This window comes from Protopterus annectens, chromosome 1.part0 (genome assembly GCF_019279795.1).
Source record: "Protopterus annectens isolate FY-2018-M chromosome 1.part0, PAN1.0, whole genome shotgun sequence".
Lineage (NCBI taxonomy): Eukaryota > Metazoa > Chordata > Ceratodontiformes > Protopteridae > Protopterus > Protopterus annectens.
Genome location: NC_056725.1, coordinates 1,174,064,816 through 1,174,088,859, shown reverse-complemented (window position 1 = coordinate 1,174,088,859; position 24,044 = coordinate 1,174,064,816). Strand labels below are relative to the sequence as shown.

Here is a 24,044-nt window from a genome sequence, read left to right as displayed (position 1 = left end):
GACCTTTACTTTAAGATCACAGGATAAAATTATTTACGCACGTTACAGCTGACAAAAAACATGTGAGGACATAAGCACTTAAGACAAAACGATTCTAAATTAACAACATCTCCAAAGTCAGAACAACGCCCTAATTATGGCATAACAGATTTCTTATTTCTTCTTTGATATTTCTGCTGTAAAAGAGATCTCAAACACATATGAATATGAAGAAAGATAAAAGGTCATTGGCGAAGCCAGGAAACATTCCTGAGGATTCATTAAGAGTTTCAGCATTGGTTGTATGGCCCACGCAGTGATAAGGCCCTGTTTACACAATATGATATTTTTCGATTCATATACATATTACAGCAGTGAGGAAAGAGCTCATTATCAGTTAATCTGCATGTCTACGAATCACAGTTAACTACTGCAAAGTACAGATCAGCACTACCCATGGTAGTTAACTGTGGCAGCAGTGGTACGATATAAGCACAGGCATCCCTCACCTTCTGCCATTCCCCGACACAGACACAGACACACACACATACACACAGTAAAACACAAACATGTACACTCTACAAACCCTTACCAGTCCCTCTTGTCAGAATGTCCATGCTATCCCATTTTCACCTGCCTACTTAATTCACAGATGACAGACAGTCTGTTGTGCTAGACATTCAAGTTTCACACTTCATATCCTTCAGTAAATGCACACTAGGGCAGAAGCCACTTACAATGATGAGAGTTTTGCCTAATATTTCCTGTCTCTCTCTAAGTATAAAACCACCAGTTACAGGCATTGCATAATGCCCAATGTCCACAATATATTGAAAAAAAAGCACCTGTTGCATTAATTTATCAGTTTGTGAAGAAGGCTACTGTAGGGGTTTTGTGTGTCAAGGGTGCATGACTGAAATCCCTTTTTCCCTCTATGTTTTTGTGTTTTTTTTTCAAGTAAATATTTTTATAACAAATTCCCAAGTGTCTAGTGAGGGCACACAGGACTAATGTCCTTTATGGACAGTGGGAAGGTACAGGGTTTGAGGTCTGATTAGTGCCTTCTAAGGCACACTAATTTCCCCTGCTGTCTGGTGGTTCTCCACACCTTCTATTTAAATATGTGCCTTTAAGGCATGCCATACTGAGTAACCTCAGTGGCTAGCATTCCCCTCGATCTCCATACTGTTTAAGTGCTGTTAAGGCACACAAAATAAAAGTTATCACTGTTGGCTAGTGTCCACTTCACTGATCCCCGTTCTGTTTAAATGTCTTTAAGGTACATGAAATGAAAGTTCCAGTAACCTAATGTTGCAGACTCTGCTTGTTTCTTTAGGATTGTGCTGAGGTATGACAGCCACTCTAAACCACACACACACACACACACACACACACACACACACACACACACACACACACACACACACACACACACACACACACATCTATCTAACCCTAAATACCCCCATCACTATCTCTCAGGCAGAGATACATTCACACATGCATTCACATATGCTGCCCCTCACATATGCTCGTGCACAAACCGCTTATCCCTACCATAGCTCAGCATTCCCCAGTACTTATTACTAAACTGGTTGACCACAACCACTGTTAGGATGATCAAGGAGCTGACATGCTGATCTGCACAGACGAGCGAATACATGAATCTATAAATATATTCTATGAATCACTCAAGGCGTAGATGCCTTCAGGAAGAAAATTCTGGGGAGGGAGAATACATGGCTAATTAACTTATGCCTCTCCCCCAGACTGGCTCATTTGCATATAGCACAGCTCTGGAGACAGCCCACTCTTGGTGCTGCATGTCTTTGTGCAAAAGCACCACGTCAACGCTGCCTTTGAGTTCGACAAGGTTACCAAGTATACCTTGTGGCAACCTTTCTGAACTCAGCCCATTGTTCTAAACTTCTTGAGAACTGACATTAATATGCACAATTCCAAAAAAAATGTACTAAATGTTTATTTGACAGTGATGATAACCAAGCCAAGGGAAAAATATATACCATATATGCATTACCAAACTGAAAATAAAACCAGAAAATAACTAAAGGTATCTATAAGTTAATCAAACTGCAATCGCCCGGTCACACCTACTCTCTACTCTTTTATATGCCTCGCCGGTACTCTCAAACCTCAACAAATCCGAACTAGGTAAGCTCTCCCACAGCTACAACCATATTGCCAGATTCACCACTGGCTTCACTTATAGAACCCACCACTGCCAGAACCTGAAACAACTAGAGTCGCTAGAACTGCCCAGCTTAATTCAATTCAATCAACTCTTAATAGCGCACAAAATTCTGTACCACCCTGAGGATACCCCCTCACTTATAAATATCATTAAGCCATATAGCAACTTGAGATCCCTACGATCAGCCAACAAACTACTGGTCCAAACCCACAAAGCTAATAAAGCTGCTGGTGAATCCCTGTTTGCAAAACCTGGAATTCGTTGCCAAACTATATAACCCTACAATACTCCACAGGTCTCTTCAAAAAAAAAAAAAACTCAAACAGTATCTCAAAGTGAACTGGCTTTGCCCGTGTACCGACCCTGATTAAGTTATAAACTGAAAACATAACCTCTATATATCATAACATGCAACTACTTCACCAAGCTCTCTATCCATTCTGATGTCTCTTGTCTGTAATTGTGTCTGACCACGTGAATTTTGAGTCACTATTTGGGAACACCACTAACCATTGTACATAATCACTTGTTTTATACTTTGTTTTATACTTTCTAATGTTATCTATGTAATTTGGAGCTTTTCTCCCCGGGCATCTGCTGAAAATAGACATATATTCAGTCGGACTATCCCGGTAAACAAATGTAAAATAAAATAAATAAATAAAATACAACTAGTAAGAAACATGTAAGAAACCTTTATAAACTAGGCAAACCTGGCAGTTAATGTTAGTGGTGCACATTTTTTTAAGTAAAACAAAAAAGCAATATGACATACATACCCACTTAGCACCCTCATGAGTAAACAGGAAAGAAACTGTCTGAGAGATGGAGCATATATATATGCTTTGAATTTAATAGAGTGCTGATATTTCTGAAGAAGTCCTACAACATTGTAGGATGAAAAGCGTGTTTTAATTAGTGCGTTTAAAGTAATAAATCGGCAGTAGTTTCACCGCTTGGTTTCCTGGCATTTCTTTTATCAAAAGTTAATTTGCTTAACAGTATTAATGAAACATTTTAAAATGTTAATCCTTGACAGATGATAAAACTTAATATACACAAGATGGAAATTATATTTGAGAAAAGCAGTACACGATACAATAGCAAGGTTAAAAAAAAAACACCTGGCTTCACGGCATAGACGCATCAAGCCTTGAGTATTACCCAGACATCCTAGGTTTGATTACTGGCATGAGAGCTGGCACAGTGAGGTGGGGGAGTATGTCCAACTTACCCATCCTAGGAAGAGTAGGGTCAAGCTAGCTGCTTGGCTGACACCTACAGCCATGTAGGTGTATAGCAGGAGCTCTTTGAGCCATAGTACTGGCAAGGGATTAGCATGTGTAGTTGCTTGCATGCACCCTTTCTGAGCAGTACCTACAGAAGTCACAGCCACCTAAATGAAGTTAGGCAAGGGACCCCTGCCCCATGGAACTGGCTCCCACTTCTGGATTACTCAACTCTCACTCCAGGGTAACAAATACATCACAGGGCTCTCAACCTAGGGGAACAAGCTGGTCATTAGACATGTAGTGGAAAGGGCTCAATGGTCAATGGGAAATGGGTTAAAAAATTAAACAAAAAATAAGAAAGAAACAAACAGGCAAGCAAATAAATAACTATGACAAAGCATCAAGTACCCAGCTCTCTGTTGCAGGGCCAGGCTGCACAACAACAACAATGCTAGTGACCTAGATTTGATAAGACACCCTGGCATCAGATGGCCAGCAGAAAGAGATGAAGTGGAACAGCTGGTGACCTGGTATTCACATCAATAGTCTACATGTGGGGGAGGAAGACAAGCTGGTGTTTCCTGCTACAGCTTCTAGCCTGTGATAGATTCAAGAGGTACAATAGGCTGGGCAGACTCAATATCAGGGTCAACCTTAAGCCAGTTGGACCTATTTAACCAATAGGGCCCTGCACTAAGCTGTGACAGGGTTGTTGAGTGCACAACAGGGCTTTCAACCCAAAACTGGTTAGGCTAACCATCTGGTTTTGTGTATCACCCAAGTTATTACCTTCCAAGACAGTGATATCAGGCTTATTTTGAAAACAGATAGGAACTGTTTTCTTTTGCTTCTCTTGCAGATGGGGTTTATAACTGGTTGTTAATGAATACAATTACAAGAAATAACTGTGGAATAGTCAGTCTCAGACAGTGTGAAAACAAACCCTAGTAATTGTGAAGACTGGTAAAGAAGGGTGAAAGCTGCCAACCTAGCCAGATAGAATTTTGCAGATAATTCTGCCATTTGTAAATATGAATGTAAACTAGAGGCTTGTTGTCTTAAAGGTAAAGAAATACTGTTACATGTGGAACTGGAAATAAATGTGACAACAGTGCAATCTACTGACCAAAGTAAAGCATGTAGTGACCCTTTGAAGTAGCAGTGGTGCCGAAAAGTCTAGATGAAGAAATTATTTCTACTGTTTTAACCAAGAGTTAAACTGCTAGATTTAAACATGCAAATGTATTTGTATTGCTCTGTTCCTGACCAGCTGCAAGATAACAAAAGGGAGATGTTAAGAATGTAAATGCAGTTAAAGTGTATCCTGGTAACACCAGGAAAGTGTAAAAAGATGATGTAATGTTTATCAGAACTGCAATAGCAATTTAAACAGAGAGAATCATAAGGCATTAAGCATTTTTGTCTGATCATCCAACTCACAACACTGCCTTTTGCTCACATGTAACTTATCTTAGACTTGTGTTTCCTTGTATAGAGTGTTTTTCTGTGATGTCAGAACTGTACTACTGATTTATTTTAAGTATTTCTGTGTGATCTCTGAACTCTTGACTAGCACTGTCTGTGTAGTAGAAAGTATTGTCTTGTGGTTTTATTTATTATTAAATATTTTAAAATATTTTAACTGTGGCTGATTTGTGTAGAGATAAGTTAAGCTCTAGAATACATTACATGTATATAAGGATCCTGTACCAAGTCACTCTAATAAGCCTTGAGACTGTTTAGTCACATCTACCAATTGGATAATAATATTGCACAGTAATAATTGGACACCCTTTTAAGGGCCTTTGAGTAGCTGATAAATATTAGCTGAGTGGTGGCAGTAATTACTACCGTATAGTCTGGGTAAAAGGAGCACAGCTGGAGAACCTGTGCCAGCCTTCCCCAGAAGTGCCTGTGTGGTTGTATAAACTCTTATCTCAAAGTGTGTGTGTCAGCTACTTGGACAGAGACATGAAGCACTGGTTGGATACAGAGGGTGCTGGAGATTTTAGCTTGCCCAGCTAGACTGAGATCTGGACCCTATAGCTGTGCCAGTGGGGAGTCTTATTGGGGACCTGGAGAGCAAGGGAGCGACCAGCCCCGGACTGACTGTGATCTCTGTGTGCTCTTAAGGGAAATTGCACTTTACTGTGTGTATTTGTTATCCTTTCCTCATATATAAGACACCATCTCTAGTGCTAGTGGTGAGGATTGAGGCTCCTTGATTGCTGGGCCAGGGAACGGGCGTCACAGTAATCATAAAATAGAAAAAAAGACAGATACAGTGATGTGAGATAATGTCCTATCACTAACACTTGTGACAGAATGTTACCAATTCAGGAGTGTGAGAGAGATCTACTTGGTGCAGTCACAGACAGAAGCAAAATAATCCCATAGAAATGAAACACAAGGTGTGTAAGTGTATGTTTGTTGAGAGGTGGGAGACGAATAAAAAAATGATTCACTTGCCTGAATGTGGGAAAACAGGATCAGAATTGTCTGACTCATAAATGTACTGCAGAGGTATCATATTTACATACATGCAGAAACTTAAAGCTAGAAAATGGATGGGCTGGACTGGGAAAGAGTTTTTTGGGGGGACTATATTATAGAAAAATGAACAAATTGGGTGGGTTTTGCATGATGATTTCCTCCTGCCTAACAAAACATGATGCTTAGTGACTTCTCCAAATAATGTCATCATGTAATCTTACTGCAGCCCTTCTGACATAGGATTTGGCTGCAGGTATTAGTCCAGTTACCCAGTTTAACCAATAATTGCGCAAAAATAAGTCATCCAGAAATGTGGGGGGGGGGGGTCAGTGAGCAATGCACTTCTAATGACAAATCAGAGTGCGTTGTTGCCTCACAGCAAGAGGTTCTCCCATTCGATTCTCGGCTGGAATGTCTTCTGTGTGGAATCTGCATGTCCTCCCCGCGGTCGACTGGCGTTCGAAAGACATGCGTAAATGGGTGTGCCTTCGTTGAAGGTTGGGCGTCGGGCTGGTACCTCGGCACAGTAAAAATCTACTGCCAATCATTAGCGGACCGGAGGTCCGCTGTGGCGACCCCTAACTGGGAAAATCCGAAAGAAGAACATTCTTTTTTTAAGCATTCTGAGAAATTTCAACAATTTTATGTAGTTTTGTGGAACTGCATCATCTGTAAGAAGGTATGAGAACTAACTGGGTAAGAAGCATCAATCAATCATAGCAAGTATAAGAGATGATTGGAAGCTAATGAAGGAAGAAAGGAGTAATATGAGATGAGAATGTGAAATGGAGGTTAGAAATTGTTCATGCCCTTTTATCCCCCCCACAGATCTAATGACTCATCTCTCCAGTACTTCCTGACATCAAAAGACATCGGGCATGGGAGGTGAGTACTGAGGAATGTAATGATTCATCACAAGATTTAATCAAGTTTTTGATTTCAAAATGAGCCTGCTTCTTAATACCGCTGTCTGCTTAGTGTTATATGCAGCACCTCCCAAAGATGCTGGAGTGTGTGAAGTACTTAACTTATAAAGACATTGTTAGCCACCGTACAGTACTGATCCATCTAAACCATTGTGAGTCTCAACACTGTGAAAATACAAATAAAGAAACAGTAAACAATCAATATCAGTTCAACAGTGTGGGAGGCTGGCATAATGTTAAGGTATTTAGCATACAGACACAACATGCAGGGTTCGAGTCTCACGTCGGGTAATTGGCTGTGCTTAAAATGGCCCACAAGGGCAGTTAGCTTAGTACTAACCTATGAACCTATGAACTGTGGTAATGTAAAAGCAAGGAAGCAGAGAGATATTAAATTAGCATAATATATAGCATAAATGAACATAATCTTAAGCAGATGTGATACAAGAATTCAGTCAGCAAACTTGGTAAGAAAAGTATCTAAACACATTCATAGCATCATATTGTATAATGTCTTTACTGAGAAAATATTATACAAAGAACAAAATAATTCATAGTATGTACAGTTGTTGGTCACGGGATGTGAATGACAGTACAGCATGAATCAAATGAGGAGAAGAATATAAAGGAGGGAGATGGAAACCAGAGTAAAAAATAGGAGTAGTGTTGGGGTGCAGATCAGACAGGGAGGAGTATGCAGTCCAGATATGTTGAAGTGATACCCTGACCCCATGTGCAAAAAGGGGAAAAGAGGTTGAGGATGGATGGATGATGGATGGACAGATGGATGGATGAATGCAGAAAATCTGGGTAGTACTACTTGAGTTTGGGAACATATTTACTGGTAAGCCAGGGTGCATCCACTTGATGAAGCACCATGTAGACACAGATTCTCCGTGGTCCAATGAACAGGCCCCTTACAGTGGGCTTGAATGAGTTAAGCAGACACAGAGAGGAGCTACAGGAGATGCTGGTTCAGAAGGTAATCTGGGAATCCAGCAGTTTATTTCTGCTTTAACGTGTCTTAGGACAAAATATAAGATAATAATTATACACTGTTCTATTTTTAATAAGCAGTGGTAGCAATATATTCCAGATACATAAGCTGAAATAGTCTTAAGTCCAAGAAGTCTGCAACTGGAGCGAGGTCTGGGGTGGTAGTAGGGCTTCAGCTGAGGGGCCTCGCCAAAATGGCCCTAATTGGGCTCCACAGTTGCTAAGGCCGACCCTGTTCAATATCATGTTTGTCCCAGTGCTGTTCTTACATTGTCTGTGGGCATCAGCATGCCTACACCACAGTCATCTGACATACTACACAGGATGGATGAAGGTGTAACCAGAAGGTACAAAATAAAAATACACCAGCAAACTTCAGCCATTAGAAATTGACTTTTGTATCATGGAATGCAAACACTAAAAGAAGTATCAGTTTCTGGTTGAGATAAACAAAAAAGTAAAAACTAGAAAGAAAGCATTGGCACAGGCACAGGTGCTAATAAGGCAGGCCTGAGGGTCAGCATGCTGGAAATATAGGTAATACAATGAGTGATTAAAATTAGAACACTAGTCTGGACAGTTAATAATGGGAAATGAGATACCTCCACTTTTTATTAAATAGATTCAATGAATGAGCAACATGGGAAAAGATCAGAGGTCTCTTTTGCATAGCATTTTGCAGCCAGAGGAAACATTTGTACAAGTATAAGTGCTTGGCTTGGCAAACAGACTACAAAGTAGAAGAAATGTCAGTCCAGCAGACATGCCAGGATACTAACATTCTGGCAGAATGACAATCACTTAGGAATTTACTGTAATAACACAATGTTAATATTGTTTAGTTTTACAAAAAGTACTGTACTGGAGAGACTTTTCGGTTTATTTATGCAGCTTCTTTGCAAAACCATGATTTTTTTTTATTTTTTGCGGAAATACTACAAAGACCTGAAGAAATACAAACCACAGGGCTTTTACTCTGCAGTTATTTTTCCCAGAGTGCCACAAAATTACTCCTACATTTATACAATGAAAGAGTGAAGTACATTTGATACAGAGGTACAGTTCCACTTAAAAGGTACAATAAAAATAATATCTCACTGGGCCTTGGTGCCCTCTGGTCTGACAAGCAGAGTGGAGATGTTTCTGACATAAATTTCCATTCCAGACTACAACAGTATCTTCCTTTCCATACTGCGTGTGTAAGAAAGGGGGAAATGCACACTACACCTGCTTTAATCATTTTGAAAACAGTTATCCAAAGCAAAAGTAATAATCGTGAAAACTAAGCCTTATCAAAGTAGACCTGTATGCAGAAAACACTAAAAGCAGTGTTTTGGAATATGTGAATATCTTTTATAAGTTACTTTCCCTGAATAATACTTTTAATGATTGCTTGGCATTTCCTATTTTTACATGTGAATTCATTAATACAATAGAAAAGTAATGTTTTGTTCATGACGCATTACCTATTTTTGGGAACTCTTATGCAGCCTAGGTCATTCTAGTAGATTCAGGATCGGGGTGGAGGATAAGAATCCTTTTAAAATACTCCCAGTTCTGAAAAGGAAACACTATGTCATGACCATCTGTGTACACTCTTTCATGGGTTCCAGATGCAGTACTCGATTGCCACTACAGTACTCTGTAGTCCATAACTCTGCTTTGTTGATCACTATGGAGGTAGGCAAGGAAACATCTGAAAACTGAACCCAGGCAATAAATGAGGCCTGCCAAATATGTTAGCCATTAATGACACCCAGGTCTAAACGTCTGCAAACACAAACATCTAGTAGGTATTGGAATATTACCTTTTCTAGCTTTCATTGTGCATAACTGAAGTAGGGTTCACTAGTATTAACTTCCATCCAAGGCTTTTTTTTTTAAAAAAAAAAATCTGAAGTTTTTTTTAAACAAAATATATATATTTTCTTTGCACTTTTCAGGAATTCTCTAATGTCTACAAACACTCCCTGTTTAATTTTTGTGCAGAAAAAGGCACACACATGTACACACACATACACACACACACACACACACACACACACACACACACACACACACACACACACACACTACTCATTTCTTACCTTGAAGCCAGGTTTTCTCCCTCTTTTCTTGGGTATTTTGACAGCAGGTAGGGAATCTGAAGATGAGTACAGGTTCTGAACCGCCATTTTCACAGCTGTAGAATGAAGTGGCGGCCTGCCACGCTTTCTTCCTGGTATTTTCTGAGACTGCATTTTAGTACTATCGAGTCTCTGAGTTGAAGTTGAAAAACTATTCATGGGGACAGCAACTGAAATAAAAAGAGAAACATTTATTTTTTTCAAAAAGGAAAATTTTCCCCTGAAATAACACTTAGTACTAGAGTTCTTATTTTCAGAATATGCTGCCTGCACTGCAGTAATTATGTTCAGGCTATCAACACTTCACTTCTAATCACCTCATTTCACCTCAGGTAGCTAAATTCATCATTGTTCCTTCCATGGATTAATATTATAGCTTTCACACAAACCTACATTCCAGATACTGTATACTGTCTCCAAATATGTACTGCCTTAAGCTGATCAGTGTCATCGAGGCATATTTTAAGTGAGAAAAAGTCAGAACTGCAGACAACAGCCCATTTCAGTAGTTTTATGGTCTAGGTATGGCATTGAGAAGGATGTTCCATTCATTCTATCAAAGCATATCCTGTGCCAAGCTCTAATGAACAAACTTAGATCATCTTTCTCTCTCTCTCTCTCTCTCTCTCTCCCCCTCTCTTCATCACTCACACTCGTGTACACATACATATAGCACATACGCGCACACACGCATCAAAACTTACAATTTTAGAGTGTCTGAATTAAGCAAAGTGGTGATATATGCATACTCTCAGAGAACTTGAAAATGATTTGAAAGTCTAATTTTCAGAGATTGAGCTTCAAAAAAAGGAACACACAAGTTCAAATCTATTATCAAATATTCGCATCTCATTTATTTACGTTCATCGGACTATGACAACTAGCAATTCCCTGCAAAACTCATTTTTTTTATCTAAAGTTCAAAACCTATACTGTACTGTAAGTTGTTGTTATATCATACAAGTGGAACAAAACACACAGAAAGAATGTAATGTTTGTCTTTTAATTATTCTGCTTAATATAACATATACAGGATGGAAATTTGTTCTTCACAATCAGTATGAAATATATAACCTCAAGAAATGTGTTGTCCCTAGTGTACGCAAGCAGGTACTGTTTTCAAGAATTCAATGGCGAATTTACTGCAGCAGCTAGGGGAGCTAAACTTCCTCCCAATTAGCACCCGCCTCTCAACTGTACTTCCTTTGGCAGTGCATTCTATTGTTGACTTTCCCCTTTAATCAATTACTTTACTATGGCTCCTAAAATGTGACTGAACTGTGAAAATAAGCTTCTTCTTATTTTTTGGTCTTTGTTCCTGATTCTTGAGCTAAGATTGCAACAACAGACAGGGTGTTGCAGTGGGATGACCTGTATGGTTATGATAGCAGCGATCTGAAATACACTTTTATGTATTTATTCATTCATTTGAAGAAAAGCAGATATCTGAGGTGTGTGTGTGTGTGTGTTTGTGTGTGTGTGTGTGTGTGTGTGTGTGTGTGTGTGTGTGTCGATGTATGTCTGTGTATGCTATGCATGTGTGTATGAGACTGTTTTTTTTTTTTTTTGCTTGTGCAAGGACACTGCTTTCAGCTATCCCCAATTGTGTCTCATGGTTTGGTCTGTTCCTGGTAACATTTGTGGTTTTCTTGAAAATTGTTGTGGACTGTAGTCAGTATGTAATGAGAGACATGCGAGTTTCAGAACCAGCTATTCTAACAACTATCTAAGTAATTAAGTACAATATTTAAAGTCTGCTCCTCATTTCAGATTTTCATCCATGATGCTTAAGATAAGAATTTGAAAGGCAGAGGAGGTTGCAGTGGGTTGCACTGTATGGTTCTGATTGCAGTGTGCCGAAATATATTTCTGGGACATTATTTGTGTATTTAAATATTAATTTGAATGCAAGTAGATATCTGAGATGCATACTGTCACAAAACTGGTTATAACTGATTTTGTGTGTGTGTGTGTGTGTGTGTGTGTGTGTGATACAGAGAGACAGTATGTGTAAAAATCTTACGACTCGTTTTATCTGTGGGCATTACACAATAGTGACAGGCACATACGTAACCAAAAGCATCAGTAAACAGATTTTGCTCACAGTAGCTGCCTCCGTTGTGTTTTTTTTTGTGACTTTGGTGTTTTGGAGTCTTTGGTGAAATACTATTTTTGTCAGCTTTGAACATTGTATTTTGGACACAATTTATTTCTTACTTGAAATTAAATAAGACTTTCCTTGGTTAATATTTTGTTCACCCCATCACTGGCTGAAGAGGTTGGAAAAAAGTGCTAAAAAGCACCTCGGAATTTCTAGTATCCCATGACTTATGGGGGCCGAGTGGCCCCTGGAACCCTGGTTTAATTCAGTTATTTCAGTGCAGTTTTGGCCAGTCTTACTATTCAGATTAAGACAAGGTAAGGAAATACATAAAATAAGTCATCCAGGTGGTGTGGGTAGGCAATGGGAAGGGAGGGAAGCAAGACAAGCAAGAATAACCACCTTGGGCTACAACATAGACTACTCAATAGTATGCAGTCCCTTTTTGCCATTACTGTTCGTATGAAATTTACTAGCTTACTGTAGTTCAGTGATCACTGCTTCATATGTACATTTCTAAATATGCAAAACATGAAAAGAATGAGTATCGATTATACCAAGAAGTAAAACTGCACAGTGCTGAATGACTACTGACATTCGTGTTTGGTCAACAGTAATCTCATATGCATCTATCACTTCAAATGGAGATGATATACAAACAGATAAAAGGAAAGATTCTTTACTAACAAAAAAAAACCTAGTAAAATGTACAGTTTAGTCATTAAAGAGAACAGCTTAGTTTCAAACAGCTTGCAAAAGAAGAAACAGAGTATCTGATGCTGGTTCTTAATATAACGTCTACTGAAACAAAATAGCAAAGTTTAATTAAAAAAACAGCAGCGTAATGAAACTGGCACAACAAAATTCAACAACAGATTGTTTGTTTAATGGAAAAATAACAAGACATTAAATGTATCATCTGTAAGCCACTTCCCCACACCTCCATTACTGAAATATTCGAAATGTGAGGTCACATAATCTCAGGACCGAATGAAATAACTTAGTCTTCTGACAAAGACATCTATTTCCTTTTAATAAAGAGATTTACCAAAACAAATTTTCCTTTACTCCAAGGGTAAATACTACAAGAAAAGCCTAGCCTTAAATCTTCTGTAATTACGCACGCACTCAGGTCATTGGACCGTAAGTACCATTATGACTGTCATAGTCAATGTGGGTGTAAATGACCTGAGATGTACCTCCCTAGACTATATGAAGAGAGACATCATGGAGCTCTCGGAATATGTGTCTCAGTCTGGTATGAGCCTAGCATTGAGCAGCATTTTACCTTCTCCAAGGATGATGCCACAATATGAACAAAAGATGAATGACTTTAGTAACTGGCATACTTTCTGGTGTCATTCTAAGGGGGTGCAGTATTTGTCAGCATGGAAGCAGATGGTCAGCAGACCACACTGCATTGCCGAGAATGGTCTGCACCTCTCCCGTCTTGGCTTTCGAATATTAGCTAAAACATCATCCTCCCCCATACTGCCTTTTTAGGGAATGCCAAACTGAAAATACTTCTAACGTAGCAAATCAAAACCAAGAAAATCTAAAGGTCTTACTGCTCAATGCTAGGAGTCTAAACAAGAAACTCCACTCCCTAGAAGCATTAAGGTGTCCGCAAAATATCCCACCTAACATCCAAAGAGTAAAAAGATCACCTTAATGGGTACAGGCATCAGTTGGGTGTAAAGACCCTGTGTTTCTAAAGCATAGCCAAACATTCCACTTATACTGAGCTGATAAGGTCAAAAGAAGTCTGAAACATGCATGTATCCCATGGGCCTCTATTACAGGAGGTTTAAGGTGTCACACAGTGAACACTCTAGCTTAGCTAGGTTTTTCTTGTAGTTTTTATAAACTGGTTTGTCTGTGTGACCTTTTTACTGTAAGGGTAACGTCACAGCTGAAATATGTAACTGGCATAGGTTTGGTGGGCATAATGTCACCATATGGAGAGAAGTGGCAAAGCTGCTCTCAGATAAAAATGAAGATGTCATTCACTGTCACCTGAAGTTAGATACTGTATGATTTTTCGGTGATACAGACATTGCTATATTACCAATTCAAGTTCAAGCACTGGAACTGAAACCTTGTGCTATATATAGTTAGACTTCACATTACAGATATTGTACCCTAAGCAGCTGAATAAGTATAGAATATTCAATACTAGGAATGCATGTTTTATTTTACTTTCCTGTAGTACGTGTATGATATGTCTCAATCAGAAGCATACTAAAACTTCAGCGAGTAATTTAAATCTTCTTTAGGTTTATGTCTCTGAAATGTGAATGGTCAGGAGCACTGTCCGTTGCATGCCACTGATCCCAAACTAAACACTGACAAAGGAAGGAACATTAGTTTAACAGAGTCAGACTCTGTTGTACTTGTATTACACATTCCTTCCCCCTTAAAACTACAGTAGTGCTTTACACACGTACAATACCAGATCTGGCTACGAAACCTGTCATAACATATTCTTTGATACATGCAGGAGGTTTCGGAATATGGTAATCTTTTTCTGTTCTGGTTAATAAACAAGACTGTGCATAGCCAGATCAACTTTTACTTCCATCACAGTCAAGTCTGTAAATTCAGGGCAGTTTGAAACACTATCGTAAATATACTGCCCTGACTCCCTGTACAGAGCAGTGACAGGACACTAGACATGTTTTTGACTTGTAGCAAAAATGCCTACAATCTTCTCAATGTCAAAAGCCATGTTTGGCTGCTAAAAATAACTTATTGATGGTCCTTTCATCCATATGATACTAGGATTAAACACAACTATTTGGTGGCTTGTGAAAGGGTTAGAACTGGGGTTCTCCTCAACATGCAGCAGACATATACAATAAGTTACATTTTTCTTCACATGAAAGGTATAAATTCAAGTTTTCTACAGTATGGAAAACCTAAACCACTCATAATACGGTTTCATAATCTGACCAGCATTTACATCTTTACTTCTTCACAACCTATTGTGAATAGTTGCCACTGCAACACTGTCAAAACATCTAGATAACTCTCCACGTTAAATATAATCCCTTATGTATCTTTTTGATTGGAAATTGGCTCACATAAAGGAACCAGGAAATTAGAGTGAGCAGCTGTACCTCCTCCAAAAGACCTGTCATTAACAGTGGCCCCAAGGTTCAGTCCTTGGGCCACTCCTCCCTGGTATTTACTTCTCAGAGGTCAAAGCTACTGTTAGGAGTTTACAGTGGACCAAGTTTGCCGATGACTGTAAACTTGGTGCCATCATAAACTCTCCAGGGGACACCAAGTTCTTCTAAGAAGGCCTTACTCAAACAAATCATTGGTGTCCAAACCATGGATTAAATCTAAATGCCAAGAAATGTGCAAGAATATCTTTCATGTAAAAGAACCACCGCAGTTAACTATCACACTGACAACACACCACTGAAAGCTGATCCCACAGTCAATGATCCAGGAACCTATGTTGACAATGAACTGCCCTTTGATCTCCATGTGTCCACCATTGTAAGGAAGTCATTTTTCATTGCACAGCTTATATCTAAACGTATGGTGCCTGGGTTCAGGAATGTAATCATTCCACTGTACCTGGCTGTCATTAGCCAGATCACTGAATAATGCTTCTTTCAGTATTCACCAGTCCAAACATAAACTATCTCCGAGTGTTATCCCTCTTCGCAATATCATACAAGCTACTAAGAGGTAACTTCTTCCTCTGGAATACAGCCTCAATAGACCCTATCCTGTCAGACCTATTACACAATTGCAAATCCAATGGTAGCATAATCACCCAATCAAGGGATGTCAAATTCTTTCATAACATAAATAGGACATGTTGAAGGGACAGATATGTATCACAGATAATACTGCTGGTATGGAACCCTCTTCCACTCTGCATACAGCTCAGTATTTCTCTTTCTCTATTCAAACAAAACGTGGATGATTAAATGGTAAACAGTAAGTTTGCCCCAGCTTAGCATCCATGTCCTTTAAGTAAAGGGGCATAAGTAAATATCCAAACATATCCTTGTTCTGTCCACTCATATATAATCATACCTCAAAATACAAGGGCAAAAGGACTACCATGAGAATATAAGGCTAGGCTTCTACTGGTTCACACAGATCAATAGCCTAGTGAGTACCTATGAATCTATAAATTATATAAATGACGGAACAGTGGTTCAATGCTGAAACAGTGGTAATCTGCTTAATGTGACTTCCGCCTGCAAAATAAATTATTTCACATTCATATGCTTTTAAAAGTTTGGACCATCTCAGAATTCTAGGAAGTATCATCTGTGGCATAGCTTTCACCTCATTAAATAATTAAATGCCTAGTTTATGGCATGTCTGAATGGTACCACAGTGCTTACAAATATAGTTATAAAACATACTTACTCCAAAAACAAAAGACCTTATTTTGTCTAACCGTGAATATTTTTTTTGCAGCGGTTAGGGTTCTATCCATATAACCAGTGATACTATCAGAATCAGTTAACATTTTTCAGATAACACCTTATGTGAAAGCACTGTACCACATAGAAGACTACGACTCAGTCCCTGATCACAACCACAGTACTACCTGTTTGAGACATGGATATCCAAAAGTTCACCTCAACAGCACAGTGAAGCAAAGCTTGCGAAGTGAATCCTGACATCCTCAAAAGATGGATGAGCTCAGAGAGACCCAGTCATAATTCATTGCAGTGCATGGAGCTCTATGTGCTCCACGTATTACCAGCTATGGAAAACAAGTGCAGAAGCTTAAAGTCTCCTACAGCTTGCAAAGCCATAGAATGCTTAACGAAATCAGAGGCCAGAAGGCAAGCAGGCAAGTGTCCCTGTAATCATTAAAAAAAAAACAGCTTTAGCAACTTTTAATTCTGTTTTAGCTTTTTGCTTCTGTTCTGTGATGGCCTGCACTGACTCCTGTTACGTTCTTGCTTGAGACTAGAGCTTAACAGCTCTGAGGTGTTTAACAAAGTTGTCTTTTTCCTAAATTTGGACAGTAATTGTAGTGCTCTTTGCAGTACAAGAATATACAGATCAATCACATGACAGTAATAGTAGTCTGTTATTATCATATCCTGCAAGTACCAGTTCAGAAGACTGTAGTTATTTATTTAGAAAACGCAAAAGCTCTGTTTTGTTCTGCTCTACAGTATCAGCTTACATCTTTATGTAGCCATGTGCAGTTTGTGAGAATATATTAACTATCACAAAAAAGCTTTCAGTTCTGTCATATTAATTAGCATTAGTGCTTGACAAATTGCTTGCATGTTGTCTTGGTATAGATGCAAGCCTGTTGCATCAACTTTATGACTTAGGAATATCATCCCATTTACCAAAAATACACATTTATCTTTTTTCAGATCCAAACCACAATTTCTTAGCCTAGACAGCACAATAATCAAAATATAAAAATTGCTCTTTTTCTATTCTGCCCATTACCAAACATTGCAGAGGTACAATGTAACGTCTTAACACCACGCAACATGCTTTCCAATGTATTATAAGATATAAGAAGTATACAGGGCACTCCATAAAGTCATCTTTTATATCTGAACAAATCTTCATGAGTGCTTACTGTCACATGCTTTTCAGAATCTCTAACAGTCTGTTACTCTTTATGACTGATGTCCAGTTCTGAATATTGTTTTGCACCAGCTAACACAACACACAAATCCTCCTTGGCAATAAGGTAATATTTTATGCATGATGCAATTTTCGCTATACACATGCAGTCACCACAGATCCTAAAATAATTTCATTATCATGATATAAGCAAAAAGTACAAACCAGACTGAAAATGTTACAAGTTGAATTATATCTTCATCTTACAAGAGAAGGTTATTTCTACTCTCGCATTTGTATTCAAAATACAAGGAACCAATCTTGTTCTTGGGGAAAAAATGGAAGTACACTGCTATTCATATGCATTTTCGTAACAGTTTCCTCCAATGTCCCCATAATATCTTTAAATACTCATCAACTATGATGCTGCATAACATTCTGGATATTTTGCTTGGTCTCAGACAGCTGGCTTACAGCATTTCAGTCTAAAGTCAATTCCTTCAACCAACATTATTAGTACAACAAATATGGCACACTCTGCTGTATCAATCAAAGGTGGATTCTTGACTTGGCGTTTGAATATGAATATGGACAGCTCCCAGGTCATCAAACATCTGTACTTTATATATCGGTAGAGCAATCCTATATTCTTAAAGTTCTGGTACATTTGCATTTCTCTACAAATACACATATTGTGTACTAATTACCATAGTGACCCTGCAGCCTACATACTGTGTAGTAATTACTATAGTGACTCTGCAGCCCACATACTGTGTAGTAATTACTACAGTGACCCTGCGGCCCACATACTGTGTAGTAATTACTACAGTGACCCTGCAGCCACATACTGTGTAGTAATTGCTACAGTGACCCTGCAGCCCACATACTGTGTACTAATTACTATAGTGACCCTGCAGCCCACATACTGTGTACTAATTACTATAGTGACCCTGCAGCCTACATACTGTGTAGTAATTACTACAGTGACCCTGCAGCCACATACTGTGTAGTAATTGCTACAGTGACCCTGCAGCCCACATACTGTGTAGTAATTACTATAGTGACCCTGCAGCCCACAAACTGTGTAGTAATTACTCCAGTGACCCTGCAGCCACATACTGTGTAGTAATTGCTACAGTGACCCTGAAGCCCACATACTGTGTAGTAATTGCTACAGTGACCCTGCAGCCCACATACTGTATAGTAATTACTACAGTGACTCCTGCAGCCCACACACTGTGTAGAAATTACTACAGTGACCCTGCAGCCCACATACTGTGTAATAATCACTATAGTGACCCTGCAGCCTACATGCTGTGTACTAATTACTGCAGTGACCCTGCAGCCTACATACTGTGTACTAATTACTACAGTGACCCTGCAGCCTGTATCTACCTCAGTCAACACCAATTGCTTTCAATGCCGACATGACAGAAGACACTTTCTGGTGTACATTTTATCATTATTTCTTTCATATTAGCCTCTCTCATCATTTTCTCAGCTTCCTGCACATGGCATGCAAAATGGCTCCTACTCTACGTTTGCTCTTTTATTCTGACTTGGGTGTTGTAACCTTGTTAGTGCTGTTTGAAAACTATGTTTGTCTTTTTACAAACATTGCCAGTGTGACCAAACAGTTCACAGTTATGAAAACTCTCATTTATAAGTTTGAAATCAGGTTGAAGGTAATAATTTGCCCTAAGTATATAATACACAACCAGAGGCCACATCAGTGTTTCAAAGTGGAAGTTTCTAAATGTGCTTTCATGGCAGATCCAGTGGTTAAGCCTAATATTGAGTGCAATGTACTTAACTGAATGCAATACGCCGACATTCTGGTGCTTGTTAAAGAGATGTCCACTTTACTGAGAGCCACAAAAATGGGGTCATTTCTTTTTCCAAAAGGTTCATCAACATCAGAATTGATGATATTAAGTATGGATGATTCAGAGGGTGCAGTCAGCTGCAAAGGCTTTGTTATGTTTTTTGTCCCCGCCCCCAAAGAAAATGTTCTATAGTTTTGGTTATAGCAGTGAAACCTGTGTTCTGCTTTAGAAGAGTTCCATTTCTTGACCTTTTGGCAGTGTAGGTTTAATGATGTTCACAGACATGACTTTCACCATTCCAATATGCAATGCTTCGACCTTATTTTGCCTCTTTTGCATATTACTTCTGTATGTTTTGAATTGCTGGATCTGTCCTTTTCAATGGAATTTTCCTACATCACATAAGCTTCTGTTACATGCTTATACAAACTTAACACATGGTCGTAAGCTGCTTCTCATGCTCTGGTAATTTCAGAAGTTTTTAGCAAATGATGACTCTCAGCCAGCACCCTTCTCTGACTACACACTACTTCTTCTTCTTCTTTCGGCTGTTCCTGTTAGGGGTCACCACAGCGGATCATTTGTTTCCATTTCTTCCTGTCCTCTGCATCTTGCTCTGTCACACCAACCACCTGCATGTCCCCTCTCACCACATCCATAAACCTTATCTTAGGCCTTCCTCTTTTCCTGTTACCTGGTAGCTTCATCCTTAGCATCTTTTTCCCAATATACTCTGCATCCCTCCTCAGCAGATGTCCAAACCAATGTACTCTTGCCTCTCTGGCTTTGTCTCCAAACTTTCCAACCTGGGCTGACTCTCTAATATACTTATTCCTAATCCTGTCTACCCTCATCACACCCAGTGCAAATCTTAACATCTTTAACTCTGCCACATCCAGTTCTGACTCCTGCCTTTTTGTCAATACCACTGTCTCCAACCCATATAGCATAGCTGGTCTCACTACCCTCTTGTAGACCTTCCCTTTCACTCTTACTGGTACTCGTCTGTGATAAATCACTCCTGACACTCTTCTGCACCCACTCCATCCTGCCTGTACTCTTCGTCATCTCTCTTCCACACTCACCATTACTACACTCATTGTTTATTCCACAGCTCAGTCTATTGCACTAGCAAATTTCTTCTATAATTACAGTCATGGGGTAACTTCCACAGCTCAGTAACATATCAAATGAGAGAGCCATCAACTTTATCACTGCAAAGATTAAACATGAAGTACTGCATTTTTATGTTTTGTTTTAGAAAGGATTCACTTTTCAGAAAATTAATGAAATTTTCAAATCTTTGATTGCCTGATGTTTCTGGATGAAGCAGTTTTCTATTTAAGCTGTTTGCCATCAAAAAGCACTTAAAGAAACTGACTTCTTTTCTTCTGGCACTTCTATACTACTGGAAACAAAAGTAATAAAAATGAAATAATACTTTACAGTTGCCTTTCCAGCCTTGAATGAGCATCAAATGAAACATTTCCTACCACAGTAGCTCTTTTCAGATTTCAAGTTTGTCTAGGCATGTTTCTTCTACAGTATTTCATCATTGTTGTCAGAATAAGACATCCTCAATTTGTGCTAATCCCAATAAATGGAGAAACCAGAAAAGTGTATGAAAGTGATTATTTATTGCAAGCAACAAAAGCATGCATACAATCCTGTTTCCATGCAAGAGAGTGGCCCTGCCTCCAGCAACTTGAGGGGAATCCAGGCAACCAATACTAGTTCTCCATATACATGGAGGATGGAAACAGCAATGTGTTACAGAGGTAAACTTCTCTTGTATTATACACTACTGTAAGAATCAGCAACCTCATATTCAGCAGTGTATCACAACTAAAAATCACACAGCAAATTTATGTATAAGAGGAACAGTGCAACCCATGGCCCATAGTTAAAAAACAGACAAGCATTTCAGTCTGTGACATAGTTTGTAAAAGTGGAAAATTATTTTTTTATCACCAGATGCAGATCATTATGGATTTGCATATACTGCATACAATAAAATACTACTACCCTTGCAATATCTTCTCAAAGCTTTTTTTTAAATCATACCTAATTTTAAATATCTCCTCCTGTTCTAACAAGTATATTGAGGATATTGGTAATTTATGTTAAAGTACTTAAACAACAAGTTTGTTTGTTTGTTTGTTTGTTTGTATCTTTCGGCTTTTTCCGGTTAGGGGTCGCCACAGCAGAACTCCGGTCCGCTAATGATTGGCAGTTGAGTTTTACGTGCTGGCTTGCCGGGCCTAACGCACAACCTTCCACAAAGAAATACCTGTTCATGCATGTCGCCACACAGAAGACGTTCTAACTGAGGATCGAACGGGCAACGTCTAACTGTGAGGCGACAACACTACCGCAGCACCACCACCGCAGTAAAGTACTTAAACAACAAGTACTAAATAAAATAAAGCGACTGTATAACCAGGAATGCATAATAATGTTGTGAATTTCACTGGCATCTGCTGTATTTTATTCATACCTTGACAACCTTCACTGAAAGGTGAAACTTGAAGAGACAACTTTTCACAGCATAAGTAAAATACTACATACCACATATTTTATTTATTTATTTATTCATTTATTGATTGCAGTTTGTTTACAAGGATGGTCCATTGGGCCACTTTCAATGAAGCCCTGGGGAGAAAAGCTCCATTAATACAAAGTAATCAAATACAAAAATTACAAACATAACAGCAGTTACAAAGTATACAAAATACTTGGTAAGGCATAGACATAAAATAGTATTAATTAGGGCAATTAACTAATGATTAGATGGAGAAAGTACCTACAACATTCTCATTGCAATCAAGTTAATAGTATAAAGATAACTTGTTGCATCGGAAAAATTTAGGCTAAGGAGGCTGAAAAAAGGTACAGGGAAATGGTAGTAATTGATATTATGTTGGATGAGAGCAAGAACATTCCCATTGTGAGATTAGGTGCGAGTGAAGTAAAGTTTTAAAGATAGAGAGACTGTCAGTGGTACAGAGAAGGAGTGGGAGAGAATTCCATTGGCATGCTAGACAGAAAGAAAGAAGATGTTTGCCTGGAGGGCAGGCAGGTTTATGTAGTTTGATTACATTTTGGAAGTTAGAACATTGGCATCTGTTAGGAAGGTGCATTTGGAAGGTAGAGGCAAAGGAGGGGCAGAGGGAGGGGCTGAAAATAAGTTTGTGTGCTTGGATGAGTTGAACATAGGTAAGATAGTTGGGCAGTTCAAGCCAGTTCATAGGTTGATACTAGGCTATCTGCCCTAGGGCATTTATAAGCCTAGCCAGAGTGTGTTTGGCTTTCGCCACCCTTTTAGATTAGTTGACTGTGCCTCTGTATAGTAGGTCACAGAAGATAGCCCTTTTAAGGTTAGTTTACTGTGCCTCTGTCTAGTAGGGACACAGAAAAGATCCCAGGGGTAAACCTACGATCTCCCATCCACTCGTCAAGATTTCTCTTGAAGAGGGTCATTGAGGTGGCTCTGCCTAACATGGATTGGGATTTTGTTCCAGAGTGAGGGGAGCCTCTGGGATATGAATCTGTCCCTCCAGCATGTCCTATTTATTTCTGTGCTGAGGTTTAAGTCCCTGGAGCGTGTGGCTCTAAGGGATTTGGATTTCCTGAGGTGGAGCATGTCCATTCATTCTGGTTTGGACATGGCTTTATACGTCAGGCACAGATCGCCTCTGAGTAGGCGGTAAGCAACTGAGTAGAGCTGGAGTTTCTTTAGCCTAACTGCGTAGGGCATCTGTTTGAGTCCCTTGATCCTCGTGTTGAGGTACTTTTGGGGTCTTTCCAGTTGCTGCAGGTGTCGGGTAAGGTACATCCCAAATGGGGCACTGTATTCAATTATGGGCCTGATGAGTGATGAGAAAAGGGGCACAATGACCTCTCTTGATCTAAATGTGAACCCTTTCGTGATAAGATGGGCTGTATAGAAGGTCTTTCTAGCCACTTTGGCAACGTGATTGTCAAAGGAGAGATTGCTATCTACTTGGGTCCCCAAATCCCTAATTACTTCTTCCGTACTTAATGGATTACCACCCATGTGGTAATTTGTGGGCACTTTGTTTTTCCCAAAGGGGATGACTATGCACTTTTTGGCATTTAGCTTTAGGCCATGGCTCTGGCACCAGTTATCCGTCTCTGTGAGACCCTTTTGGAGGATGCCTGTGTCAGTCGGCAAGTCGATTATGGCACCCAGTTTGCAGTCATCTGCGAACTTGGTCAGCCATAGTCCTCCCATGTTAGCCTGTACCTCAGAGAAATATATACCAAACAACAGAGGTCCCAGGACTGAGCCTTGTGGGATGCCATTTGTAACTGGTTTAGAGTCTGACATGGCACCTGCAATTCTGACCATGTGGGTTCTATCCCTGAGCTAGTTTGCAACCCATTTTGTGACATAAGGGTTGATATTTAAGCTGGTGAGCTTATTTATGATGCCCAAGTGGAGTATTGTGTCGAAGGCTTTTGCGAGGTCCAGGTAGGCTGTGTGGACTACCTTCCCTTCATCTATGGCCTTGGTGACTGTTTCAAAGAAGTCAACCAGGTTCAAAAGACAAGATCT

At 39.3% G+C, this 24,044-nt stretch overlaps 1 protein-coding gene across 1 annotated transcript in view; it reads right to left on the bottom strand.

The window, feature by feature from the left end:
- The window catches only part of SCML4 (Scm polycomb group protein like 4), a 1,377,708-nt gene that overhangs the window by 630,562 nt on the left and 723,102 nt on the right, over positions 1–24,044 (bottom strand). Inside the window, exon 3 of the mRNA XM_044065424.1 lies at positions 9,926–10,134. Within this exon, the coding sequence (XP_043921359.1) occupies positions 9,926–10,134 (209 nt within the window). The remainder of the gene's footprint in view (positions 1–9,925; positions 10,135–24,044) is intronic.